The sequence below is a fragment of the Carex rostrata genome, chromosome 13, assembly GCF_964058835.1.
Source record: "Carex rostrata chromosome 13, lpCarRost1.2, whole genome shotgun sequence".
NCBI lineage: Eukaryota > Viridiplantae > Streptophyta > Magnoliopsida > Poales > Cyperaceae > Carex > Carex rostrata.
In genome coordinates, this window is record NC_135930.1 from 11716947 (window position 1) to 11730902 (window position 13956).

At 32.2% G+C, this 13956-nt stretch overlaps 2 protein-coding genes across 3 annotated transcripts in view; one reads left to right on the plus strand and one right to left on the minus strand.

The window, feature by feature from the left end:
- The window catches only part of LOC144564836 (Vacuolar protein sorting 55 (VPS55) family protein), a 43285-nt gene that overhangs the window by 2182 nt on the left and 27147 nt on the right, over positions 1 to 13956 (minus strand). Inside the window, exons 1-2 of one of the 2 annotated variants that reach the window (XM_078314449.1) lie at positions 608 to 1336; positions 87 to 138 (exon numbers count right to left, since the gene is read on the minus strand). In XM_078314449.1, the coding sequence (XP_078170575.1) occupies positions 87 to 138; positions 608 to 654 (99 nt within the window). In that variant the 5' untranslated portion in view covers positions 655 to 1336. Of the gene's footprint in view, positions 1 to 86; positions 139 to 607; positions 1337 to 13956 lie in introns of those variants that run through there. The other variant, XM_078314450.1, reaches the window with a different exon arrangement.
- Positions 6241 to 11665, plus strand: LOC144564118 (Leucine-rich repeat (LRR) family protein). Its single transcript, XM_078313638.1, has 10 exons — positions 6241 to 6387; positions 6515 to 6586; positions 7745 to 7837; positions 8114 to 8195; positions 8827 to 8883; positions 9312 to 9376; positions 9875 to 9970; positions 10348 to 10434; positions 10692 to 10772; positions 10957 to 11665. The coding sequence occupies exons 1-10, from the start codon at positions 6292 to 6294 to the stop codon at positions 11476 to 11478; spliced, it is 1251 nt and encodes a 416-aa protein (XP_078169764.1). The 5' UTR covers positions 6241 to 6291; the 3' UTR covers positions 11479 to 11665.

Consider the following 13956-nt stretch of genomic DNA (forward strand, 5'->3'; position numbering starts at 1 on the left):
TAATGAAGGGAAGTCCAGATAATATAAAATGAAATAGAACAATAATAAACACACATAAATAAACATAAAGAAATTATGCTGCCTACCAGGATTTGCAATAAAATGCTGGTAGAGAACATAAAGGCCAGTCCAGCAAGCCTGTTTATCCAACAAAAACAGAGATTGAAATATAGAAGATTAAAATAAAATGTTGGAAACAAAGGATATAGGCTTTGAACAATTGTCAGCTTGTTCAAGTATTCATCTTTCTGTCTTAAAATTAAAACAATTCACAAAATAATAATATCCATAATACATCTTCAGTAAAGAACTATGCCTGCAATATTTAGTCAAATATATATAGATATTTTTTGGCAATGTGTCAATTGTTATTTATTTTTACAATACGTCAAATACTTTATGGTGTCAGTCAATCAAAGCTAACAGACATATGTAACTATTTCTTTTTTTCTCCTTTTGGGGATAAGGGGGGTTGTTACCAGATACTATGGGGAACTTGGCGAAATTAGAATCATGAGGGCCTAACATGGTAATGGTACTGACACACACCCAAATTTATAGGCAAAAAGAGATAATTTCTGTATATGAAGAGACTGTTTGAACTTACACTGCACCAAGGATGATCCAAGTTTGGTGAATTAACAACCCGGCCATTCCAAATAAAGAAATCAGAAGAAGATGAATTAAGCCATTGAAATTACTTAAGTTAGTAACAGATTGAGATGAATTAAGCCAGATAAATCAGTTTCATGACCGTACTACGAAATATAACCATTGCATAAGAAAAGATGAACTGACTTTTATGGCAACAAATTTTAACAATTTTGAACCTTAATACTGTCCAAGAACTTGAATCTAGATTCAATAGGACAATTTGGGGACTAAGACCAAAAGCAGAGGTGCTAAGTGGCACAGGTCTATTATATATTCAACACTGGTTGGTATGCAATTGTTACCATCCTGTAAGTTCAAGCTCCGCTTTGCAATTGAACAAAACTAAGTTATATATTAAATAATTAAGAAAGCAAAATCAATGGTACAGTCCTTTTTGACATGGCGGACTCAGATTGTCCTTCCAATTATGCCCTTTTCAGTATAATCAGTCCCCAGTCCCAAATTTAGGTAGAATTTCTGAGGACAACTAATCAGATAATTGCATAGAAAATTCTGATACAATACCTAAGTCATGAATTTAAACAATAAACTATTCGAATTTCCAATAGGCTTCTAGATCCAACAAGACAATTTAAACACCAAACCATTTATCTTCCTTTGGAACCGATCTTAATAGAATTATGACGAATACATTTCGCACAATAAGATCTGAAAATAGGTAATTTCTGATCAATCGGATAGAAAGCATAAATTGTGGAACAAACAAAGCTAACCTTCCACCGTCATCGCCATGGTCGGAGCAGCGCAGGGTGGAGGAAGGGGAGGGTGACCAAATCGCGTGTGCCTACTAGACGAGAGAATCCCCGCAGTGCCTTTCTTTTCTTGGGTGATTACTACGCGGAAGGGGAAATCGAGCTATTATTTTCACTTTATTTTTGTTTTCTTCTATATTGTATTGTGATCTTACGTCACTCGGCCGACAAGCCAAAAGGAAAAGACCGGGTCTGTGCGGGTATTTCGAGTCCGGGTCTTCTCAAGTAACTCAAATTTTATATTTATCTGAAGACCGTCCGATTAGAATTCAGTCCCAGTCCCTGACTCCCAGGTGAAGTGAAATGCACAGATCTGACGGTACTTATCTAAAACTCAAAATGTGAATTACCTTAGGTATATGAATTCGGTTAATTCCCCCCCCCCCCCCCCCCCCCCCCCCCCCCCCCCGATCACTTGTTAATGGTTGGATCTATAATATCTAATGAAAATTTTAATAATCCAAATGTAGAACCTGTATTCGTTGTCATGGTAAATTTTAGACCGAATTCGAAACATGCATAATAGATGTTTTACTTAAAACATCTACAATAACTTATACATGCATAACACAGAGCGAATAAAAATAGTTTTAATTTATAAGACTACTTATAATTTAACTTTTTTAAATATAGATGATTTATTTAGTTTCCAAACAATTCATATATATTTAGAATATTTATACAACATTGCTTAACGAATTCTAGACTAATTTTGGAGCATCCAAATGTCAATTCAATAAGGTAGATTGTTTTTTCAAAATTCATATGCATATCGATAAGCTATCGTGTGTATTTAGATTCATATATATATGTAGGGGTGAAATCGGAGTGGATAGTGGTAAAATTATATTCATATTTTTTTTCAGATATAAATATCAGACGGATCCGGATTTGAATACAAATCGGATTAGATATTTATTAAAATAATATAAATAATTATTAAAAAAATACTAAAGTTCATAATATTTATTTAATTATAATGGTGAATAACATATTTTTTTATAATATATATTAAAATATCTATTATATATCTATTATTCAGTTACAGATAATTAAAATGTAAAACTATATCAGTATCTATATCCATATCGTTTTCACCTCTATATATATGTGTATGTGTATGTATAATTATATATACATATTCAAATCGAATAATCAAATTGATCAAACATGATTTTTTTTTTATATTATTCATAAAACACCATTGTGAAATGCCTACGGTGTACTTGTTGCATGTGCATAATTTTAATTATCTAAACTAAACCAAACAAATATATTAAAAAAAATTATGCGGCTTTGACGGTAAATTCTATGCGGCTTTTTGATATTTTAAAAAATTTAGTTATATTTAATTTAAAACTGTCCAACAATGGTATAAACTGTCTAACTTATATCTTCTTAATTTTTTTAGATAAAGATAAAATTAATTATTTTGAACCTACAGTTTTTCACATGAAAAATATTATTTGTACATAATCAAATAATTACATATAATATACACAAATTTCTGCTGTAATATATGGACAGTATGTTTGAACGTGGTAGACTAGTAGTTTATCTTTTCACTAAATTTAAGTCGTATTTATCATCCTAAAATAATCGAAATTGAGGTATAAATTACTGTACTCTAATACTCTTTTATGCGTGTCCAGTGACGACGAATTAGTATCACCTAAGGTAACAGAATATTTGTGTTTGGATCTGGACCGTCAAATTAGAATCCGTAAAGCGGCCCCAGCTAGTGTATTGAAAACGGGTACCTCTGGCCGGGTACGGGTAGAGGATTTTTTTTTTCAAAAACTCTACCCTACCCGTTTCATATCCATACCCGTCTCGGGTTCTCGAGCCGGGCGGTTCGGGTAGGGGCAGTTCGGTTCGATTTTTTTTTCTGTTTTTGTTTTCTTTTTCTTTTTTTTCTTTTTTTTCTTTTTCTCTCTTTTTTTTTCTTTTTTTTTTCTTTTTTTTTTACAGTGTCGTACGAATATTATTACGTTTTATAATTCGACTTTTAAAATCTGAATAGTTCAATATCAAATAGTGTGTATATATATACATAAAATTATCGAGTCACATCTTTATAATTTCTAAATAAAAAAAATTGTAACTTATATATAAAAATTATTCGTGCGAAAATTTGTATATTTATTCGGCTAATTACAAATCTATTTATTTATTTCTTTACACGAGTCATTTTATTTTATTTTCAAATTCTCATTCTAATTATATAGTTTCATAATTTATTTATATCTCGAAATTTTTAGTTTACATTTTAAATTGATAATATATTTTCTAAACGTTCATTTATTTTTAATAGGTTAAATAAAATATAAATAAAAAATATCTTAAATCAATTACTTTAAAACAATAAAATATAAATAAAAAATTTATAAAATCAATTACTTTAAAAATAATTATGAATTATTTTAAAACAATAGATTAAAAAATAAAAGTTACCCTCCTCATTTATTCTAGGATTGGAACCGGCTATGTAAAATAGCATAGGCGGAGTTTTAACTTTTTTTTTTAGTAATTCTTCTTTACAATGAATAATTTGAAAACTAATTGAAATGTTTAGAAATTATAATTTAAAAAATAACCATAAAGATTCATAAAGATTGATGTTAGAAATTTATACCGACACTATCTATCTAGAAGTTTGGATTCATATACCATTGTTCGCTCTCTTCCGCACCGTCTGAATCTGAATTAGCCTCGGGCCACAGCTAGGTACCGCTTTCTTCAGTGTCGACTCCGGATGATGATTCTTGTTGATCTTGATGTTGATTGCGCTCTTCAGCATCAATCCAATCTTTCAAGCACACAAGTCTCTCAAAAACATGTGCACCCAACTTACTGTGTTTATCGGAGAGGATCTTGTTCGCCGAACTAAAGCAACTTTCGGAAGGGACGGTTGATACGGGTACGACAATTACGTCCTGGGCCATCATCACTAGCGTTGGATATGCCCTTGCATTCCTCTTCCACCACGTCATGATGTCAACATCTTCATTTTCGTTAAGCATCGACATATAGCTCAATAACTCATTTGTGGATGTGTGCGGTTGGCTCTCCGACTGAAAATCTGCTAACAATCAACCACTGCTAGTGCTTCTGGAAGTGGAACTATTAAAAAAAAAATTAGTGGACAAATAATGTAGATATTATAAATAATAAATATTAAAAACACATGTATATTTATATTCATATCTAGCGGCGGCACGGAACGAAGACGGGTTTTGGTTGTCACCCTTTCTTGAGTTGTATAAGTTAAATAAATCTAACATCTTTTTTTAACCTATTAAAAATAAATCCGAATTTCAAAAATAAAATCTAACATATTCAAAACAAATCTAATTACTTTACATATTCAAAAAAAAAATTCTAACATATTTTTTTAACCTATTAAAAATAAATTCGAATTTCAAAAATAAAATCTAACATATTCAAAACAAATCTAATTACTTCACATATTCACAAAAATAAATCTAACATCTTTTTTTAACCTATTAAAAATAAATTCAAATTTCAAAAATAAAATCTAACATATTCAAAACAAATCTAATTACTTCACATATTAGTAAAAAAAATTATAACATATTTTTTAACCTATTAAAAATAAATCCGAATTTCAAAAATAAAATCTAACATATTCAAAACAAATCTAATTACTTCACATCTAATAAATCTAACATAAACTAAATAAATATAACATATCCAATAAATCTAACAAATCTAACATAAAATAAATCTAACAAATCTAATTACTTAACAAATTTAACAAATCTAACATAAAATAAATCTAACAATTCTAATTACTTAACAATTAACATTCAATAAATCTAGCATAAACTAAATTTACTCTACAAAAATAAATTAATCTAACATGAAATAAATGTAACATTTAAATCTCGCGGAAAAATCTTGCGGGAGGTGCCGAACTTCGTAATTTCAATACCTTCATAATTCCGTTTGCGTATTTATAAAATTAATTAAATTCACAACTATATTTTTTTTAAACAATAAATTTAAAAATTGAGAATAATAAAATTTGAGATTGAGAGAATGAGAGAATGAGAAAATGTGAAAATATTGAGAGGAAAAGGGGTGTATTTAAAGAGTTTTGATTGGGGGAATAAAATTTGAAATTTAATTTAAAAAAAACAAGGAATTGACGGGTGGGTCTGGGCCCGATTTGATTTGAACCGGCGCGGGGGGGGGGGGGGGGGAATATATCCTCTCCAATACCTGATAAGGGAATCTTTTACAATTACTAGATCTGAACCGTACTTTTTAACTTGGCACGAATCTCAAAGCCCAAAAATGGGGCCCCCTACAGTGACCCGAATCCCAAGCCGGTTGAGATTTAATCTCAAACCGTTAAGTAAGTCATCCTCTGCAATACCTGAGAGGATACGGGTTCGGGGGGGGGGGGGGGGGGTGTTTGAAAAAAATTGAAATTAAAAAAAAAACAGGTACAACGGGCGAGCACGGGTTCACTCGGGTACGGGTTAGCCTGGTTTTTTTCAAAAAAACCATGACCGGCTCATTTATTACCCGTACCCGTTTATCCATCTATACCCGGACACAGGTACATGTACCCCGGGTAGCGGACACGGACGGACCGGTCCGGGTTGAGCCCGGCCGGGTTTTATCCAACCTCTAGCCCCAGACCGGATTGGCACAGATTCCGATCGGACGGTCTTGATCTAAACAGAAATATTTTTTTACGAATATGGATTTATTCATGGGAACTCGAGTAGGAGTACTCAGGTTCAGGATACAAGTCTTTTCCTCAAAAAAAAAAAGGATACAAGTCCCGCTCGTTTAGGGTTTTGACTTCTGTCTTCTGAGGTCCTCTCAATCAATGGCGCCGCTAACGATGGAGCAGATAGAGCGCGAAAACAACGGCGACACAAGTAGCATCACTTCACTCCAACTCACTCATCGAGCTCTCTCTGACGTAAGTCCTCTCGCCGTTACTTATTTCCCACTTGCAACGGCAACGGGTGCATTTGCTGTAACTAACTTTATATTCATATTTAAATTTGCATTTCCTGAAACAAAATACATTTCTGTTGGATATTTAGGTGTCGTGCTTGAGCAAATTGGTTCTATTGGAGCGCGTTGATCTCAGCTTTAACTGTCTCTCCTCCCTCGAGGTTTCTCTTTCTCACTCACTCACTCACTGAATCTTTAAACTGCCCAGCCTTATGGTAAACTCAAAGAAGTCCAATATAAGAATGTTGTCTTTCTGTTTTGCAAATCTAAGTGTCTCTGTGGAGCTAGGTAATACAAAGCTCACCAATGAAGTTTGTGATCTTGACCTGTAAACCATTGGATTGGGTTTGAACCAGGGGATGCGAAAAGTGTGACTGTTATTCTTCATCTACTTCAGTAGTGATGGATTAACGTCCCCAAAAAGTTGCAAAAAATTTAGTATTTTTTTTCTTTATTAGACAAAGAGGCTGGACAATAAAATCCAGAAGTTCGTTTTCGTGCGTTCATATTTTCAAGTTTGTGAACTACTGTCATTATATAAAACAAAATATAAAAACTTTCATAATTGTGATTTGCACGTGATAATGTGAAATAGATCAAGATCAACGGGTTGTGATGTCATTCAAAGCATATCCTATGGTTTGAAGGTTAACACAGTCTCAAAGTGCTTCACTATTTTGATACTCGCAATGGACATTGAGATTGATACAACTTCAAAGCACACAAATCTTGATGTTCATTGGGTGGATCAAAGGTGTGAAGTTCAGTGCTTTTCAAGCACCATACCACAACTAATGGATATATGGGAATTTTGTTGAATTATTTTGTTACAGAATAATATTAAATTTCTAACTTTGGTGAAAGGCTTGCTTCTGAAATTTACTGAATCCTAACAGGGTGCATGCGTATTGACCATGGTTTTGGTCTAATAATTAATGATCTTTGACTGAGTCAGAAGGCTACACTTGTAACATCATTACAGCAGAATAAATTTGATTATAAATATTTTATTTCAAGCCCTCTTTAATGCATTAATGGAATATAATCCAACAAACTTTCCTAATGTCTGTTTGAATTTGGTAATCACTTTGACCCTCAAATTTTTTTTTTTCCGGAAAATGACCCTCACAAAACAAATATCTGACTTGCCTGAATGGCTCAGGTCGTAGCATTGACCTTATTCATAGTCTCATAGATGACAGTTTGCTATTAAGTTGAAGAACATTGACAGATAATTTTGGGATTCTTTTAGACCTTTTAAGGTGAGTGAGTTGACTTAGTCTAGTCTTTAACCTTTTTTTTGGTTGATTTGTTTTCAGGGGTTATCTTCTTGTATAAGTTTGAAATGGCTCTCTGTTGCAGAAAACAAGCTTGAGAGCTTAAAAGGGATAGAAAAACTTTCAAATCTTACAGTAAGTTATATTTATATTATTTTACCTATTCCTGTCAGGAGCACCAAGTTTGGAAAGTAATAACTGGTACTCAACATTGCAATTTTGGTGTAATAGCAGTTTTGTTTCTTTTATACCTCAGTCAAGCACTAATTTCACAAAAACCATTAAAATAACACAAAATAAGGCAAGAGTAAAAACATTCAAACTCGAAAAAAGAAGGTACCAGGAGGACAGGAGTGCTATTGTTAGTAATCACTAGTATGGAACCTTAGCATCTCTCTCTCTGTGGGATAGGTGCTAAATGCCGGGAAGAATAAACTAAAATCAATGGAAGAGATTAGATCAGCTACTAGTTTACGGGCACTAATTCTTAATGGTATGTTTTTTCATCCCAAGTTAGCACTGGTTGACTCTCTTGTAGTTCATGGAAAAGAATGTCAAATTATCCATGGTTATTCTAAATAATGCAAATAACATCCTGAGGCAACGGTACGAAAAGTGGAATGAAGGGAAAAGAAATAGGATCATGCTTTTACATAGGACGATGAGCAACTTCTTATCAGCATATTGCCTGGCCAAACTGTTGAATAGTAACCAGCCTTGAAAAACAAAAGGGTACCCCAAAAATTTATAATAAAAAAATAAAGGGTGGCATAAGGAAAAAGTGAATCTGTTATCTGTACATGCATGTACAAAAACTGTCCAGCACAGTCCCAAACCTGATATTATATAAATATTACTGCTATAACCTCCATTTATTATTTTGATTATGCCCATTCTGATACAACCTGTACTGTACTGGAACCCAACCTGACTGGGATGTAACAGAAAGCTGGTATGTTAATTATTAGGTTGGTCTTTGTTAGGACTTAGGACATTATTAGCTGTGCTCTATATTTTTATATTTTTGCTATTTTGCGATTGCTCAAGTTTGTTGAATCTATTTGATTAATATTCTTTTGGCTCGGTATGTGTGTGTGTCTGTGTGTGTTTGCTTCAATTTGTAGATAACAACATATTATCAATATGCAAGCTCGATCAGCTCAAGCATTTGAATACACTTGGTATGCCTGATACTAATTCTTTTCATTTCCAAATTATATTAATATCCATGAAAAGATTGATCCAGAAGCTTAAATAATTATCACCTTTTCTCCTTTGGTGCAAGGGAGTTGGCAGTAGAATAAAATATATTTAACAAAGTTGCTGTATACAATCCTGGAATGGTGTACCAAATGTTGTCTTTTACCAAACTGCAGTTGATTTAAATACTGATACAAGCATGTCAATTTGCTACCTGATCTGGAAATTACTTCTAGTTTGGTTTCTACATGTTTATTATGAAAAAAGTTGCACTTAATTTTTCCTTTTTCTTCAAAATTTCTTGTACTTCGTAAAGTGCCAGTGTTATTTTAAAGTACACGGTCATATAAATTTTGCTTTGAGCATTATTTTTCTATTGATACTTATTCTTTATTCAAACTTGGTGTAGTTCTATCTCGCAATCCAATTTCCAAAATAGGTGATGCATTGGAAAATTCAAAATCTATGACTAAAGTATGCTCCCTTCCTCCCTCCCTCTTTTTTTTTTTTTCCGGAACCTTGGAAAACGGCTGCCAAGAATAATTTATTAAACAAATATAAAACTACATTCATCATCCCACATCAACAACAGCAATTGCATCAATCACAACAATGAGCTACTGAAGCTCACAAAATCGAAATCTAACAACATGCAAACATCAAACCCCCAACAAAACACCAACCAACAACAACACAATGGATGCAATTGTTAGTGATTCTAGGCTGCAATCTCTATCTCATATTATCTTTTTTTTTACCCTTGGAATCTTTTTTATTTCCAAGCAGCTACCAACCAGACGAGCACTGTAGCCAAATTAATTTAGTGTGGTGGAATTGTGGAAATAAAAGAACCGAAGGCCTTTTACCAAACTATTTACAAATGCTTCTGACTATCTGTCTGATAATAGACACTTGTAACTTATTTTATTTTGTCTTCTATGTTTGTGTTGTTTTTTTGTAATGAATTCATAGATATCACTCTCTGGCTGTCAAATTGAAAAAATTGGTGCTTCGCTGATGTCATGCACTGAGCTGAAGGAATTACGGCTTGCTCATAACAATATTTCAGTATGCTGCACTCCCATTAAACCCAAATAATTCCTCAAATTGGCTATTGCACCTCCATTAACCCAGCTAATCCCTCATTTGAGCCTCAACTGTCCTGAAATGTAATAAGGTTTTGTATATTCTCAGTTTAACCCCAACTTAGAACATTGCTTATTACTGACATAATTATTATTTTCAGAATAAAAGTTTACTCAAGTGCATAGAAATATGCAGGAACATTTAATTTAGGGGAACATCAAAGTGATGTCATAGTGATCCCCATCCTCAGTCGGGGAATTCAAAGACGGGTTTACCGACAAGTTAATATAAAGCAATCTCTTATTGTTATCATTATGATTGTGTCTTATTTAAAAAAAAATGTTGAATTACATCTGCAGTCAATTCCTTCTGACCTGAGTTGCAACACCAAGATTCAACTTCTTGATTTGGGCAACAATTCTATTGAGAGATATCCTGACTTGAAGGTTTTCTTTTGTTTTCCTCTTTTTTTAATTGTTTTATCTTAGAGATCTGCAACTAACTTTGGAAAAACCAAGAAAAAAAAAGTAGTATTCTTAAAATTACTGTTGTGTTGGGTTGTTTCTCATGGATGTTTCAACTGATATTTTGGCGAATCCTTGACGTGATGGAATACCAATTTATTTTTAGTAGAAAATGGATAACAAATGTTACTTCTTTCTGCATGCATTGTCAAGCTATTTCATTGGTTTGTTTGGTACAGGTGCTAGCAGGCTTGCCCAACTTGAAGAATCTCAACTTGCATGCAAATCCCATCTCTGACAAGGACAATTTAGCCTATAAGGTTACTATACCCCCCCTCTCACTCACAGAGTTGATGCAGTTCACTTTTAAGTACAAAAATGTGTATTGCATAGGGACTGGTTCTAAGACTGACTTTGGCATTTTCAGCTTTGTTTTTTATTAGGAACTTCTCTCGAGATTTCATATTTATTTGTATGTTCTATCTTCCGTTTTTCATTTTGCAGGTGAAGAACTTGGTGCCAAACCTACGTATATTCAATGCAAAGCCCATTGAGCAAAACATCTCCAAGAGCACCTCTCGAAATGTAGCCTCTGAAATCAATCCACCAAAAGAGACTAACACAAAACATAAATTTGAGAAAAATGGCAATGCGAAGACTAACCCAGAAAAGAGGAGTGCAAATTCAAACCCTGAATTCACTGATGCTGCAGAATCAAACAATGAAAAGAAGAAAAAGAGAAGTACCAAAAATGAAGAAAAGAAGCATGGTGATGAAAAGATTGATGATGCAGACATACCTTTTTTGGATGTAATATTATCGGAAACTGATAATCACAATAATTTGAGTAGTAATAAGAAGAAGAGAAAAGGTGAAGATAAGTTAGTTGGGGCATTTGTTGTGGATCATACAAAGAAGAACAAGAAGAAAGAGAAGGGTAAAACAGTTATCTCAGGCTCTTTGGCTATTAAGTTGCTTTCTCCACCACCCGACATTGGTACAGGTGGTTCATCTACATGGGATTAACTTTTAATTAACTTTTAAAAATCTTTTTGTCATCTTTCTTTTATTAATATTGTGTATTACCTTTTTTCAAATGACATCTGTTCTGTTCCTAATGCGTATTATATATTTGTTGGATTTATTTATTCTTACGTGGATAAAATATTTTGGGCTTGGAAATAATAAACTAATTCGAATTCAGGAACTCAAATTTTACACGACCTCAATTTTTTTTTTGTATTTCTTACAATATTTTAATGTGCCGAGTACCTTAGAATTATTAATTTTAAGGTGATTTTTATAGTTTCTAATATTTTATTCTGCTGATGGCATGCAATTATTTAAAAGGAATAAATCTATAATTCTGCATGGTCCGGATGTGATGTCACTTGTCTATTCCTATTAGTTACTCAAGTGCTGATTACTTTTTTTTTTTTTTGTAAGTCTTGACAGTGGCTGTCAAGTTGAATTACATAAAAAGGAAAAGAAAAGATAATACATCTAATTCAACCAGTTTAGAGAAATAGTTTAAGCTATCTTTCTAGCAATGTTTCATCCACATCAAACTCTCCTGTACCGCAATATCTACCAGTATTCTTGTGTGAGCTGTGAGCTTGTTTTCCTTCAAAGATCTTTTTATTGCGGTTCTTCCTTAGACTCCAGCACGTTGAGGTAAAGGACACACTCCAAGTTCTTTCTTTTACCCCATCCCTTGTAGCTGCTGTCTTTACTGCACACCGTATCATTTATTCTCATCAGATCCGCACCTAGGTGGAAAGCCATTCTTGCCCACACCGCCAAATTACAGTCACACATCACACACTTTGTAGAGCAATCAAAACCTCTTCTGTTCATGACATCACATGTGAGAAACCTATCATTTAGCAGCAGGTATAGGAATATTTTTACTGATTGGGGGATTTTATAACTCCAAATTGCTGTGTATGACATCACACTAACAAAAAGTTATTTGACAACAGTGGCAACTAAAGGAAATACATCCTAAAAGATAAAAGCAAATTAAATCATAAATATCTCTATAGTTTTTTAATTTAGTGCACTTTATAAAAATATATAGACCCAGTGTACTAAATTCTATAATTAAAAGCCGTACATGTCATCCATGAGTGATATGAAAAAGAGGGATCCACTTACAATACTTGCAATTACAACATCTTACAACAATTCGGTTTCGTGATTTCTAAAGTCTAAACAGTTAATTCAAACCGTTTAACATGATATCTATCTTAAAATGTGCTTAGAGATCAAATTTTACATTTTTTTTGAACTTTTTTACTATTTATAAAGCATTTTAGAAAACAGTTGTTTTTAGACAATTCTGGACCACTGAAAAACAACAGTTTTGTAAAATACTTAATAAATAGTAAAAAAATTCAGAAAAATATAAAATTTGTTCTCCAAGTACATTTTAATATAGATATGATGTTGAATGGTTTGGATCGATTGTTTGAACTTTGAAAATTACAAAACTAAATTGTTGTAAGATGTTGTAACTTACAAATATTGTTGAACGGTTTGGATCGTGATTTCTAAAGTCTAAACAGTTGATTCATACCGTTTAACATGATATCTATATTAAAATGTGCTTAGAGATCAAATTTTACATTTTTTTTGAACTTTTTTACTATTTATAAAGTATTTTAGAAAACAATTGTTTTTAGACAATTTTGGACCACTAAAAAACAACAGTTTTGTAAAATACTTAATAAATAGTAAAAAAATTCAGAAAAATATAAAATTTGTTCTCCAAGTACATTTTAATATAGATATGATGTTGAACGGTTTGAATCGACTGTTTGAACTTTAAAAATCACAAAATCATGTAAGTGGATCCCTATGGTTTCAATTTTAACAATCAAATCGGTGATCAACCACTTTTTAGATAGCACCAAATTTAACATGCAGCATATCTAATATATATTTTAATTTATTAATTCCAATAATTATTTTATATGTTATTATAATTTCTAAATAAGTTTTATAGTAAATATATTCCTTGTCATATATTTTACGGATCTAACACTATCGCTGGTCAAAATTAAATATAAATCATGGAATCCAGAAAAAGAATAAATAACATAAATGCAAATTGGTTGGAAATGTACATGCTTGGAATCGCTCAATTAATTGAATAACACTGAAAAATTAGTAATTCATAAATTTTCCATGCCATGCTTACTGTTCTTTCTGTATACATGATATAATACTTTAAGGAACGTTATTGTGCTACAATATAATTGTCAATATTGGCCAATTTAATAGAGAATCCAGTAAATTTATTCTGATAGTATTATTTTCTTTGATGTTGTATTTATTAAAAATAGTCAAACAATAGAACCAATTCACAGGTCAACTTTGCCATCATCAACCGTTTTAAAAATTTGGTTTTAAACAATTCAAATAGTATACCGTATAAAATCTAAAAAAATATACTCGATCGGATAAACCAATTACAAAACCGTTATCTGTTAAACCCAATGT

What these genes read in the sequence shown, in the direction of transcription:
- LOC144564118 (XM_078313638.1), top strand. Translation starts at nt 6,292, where the DNA reads ATGGCGCCGCTAACGATGGAGCAGATAGAGCGCGAAAACAACGGCGAC. An exon ending in AAAAACTTTCAAATCTTACA is followed by an intron (nt 7,838 to 8,113) that starts GTAAGTTATATT and finishes TCTGTGGGATAG; the next exon opens with GTGCTAAATGCCGGGAAGAA. An exon ending in TTGCTCATAACAATATTTCA is followed by an intron (nt 9,971 to 10,347) that starts GTATGCTGCACT and finishes TTACATCTGCAG; the next exon opens with TCAATTCCTTCTGACCTGAG.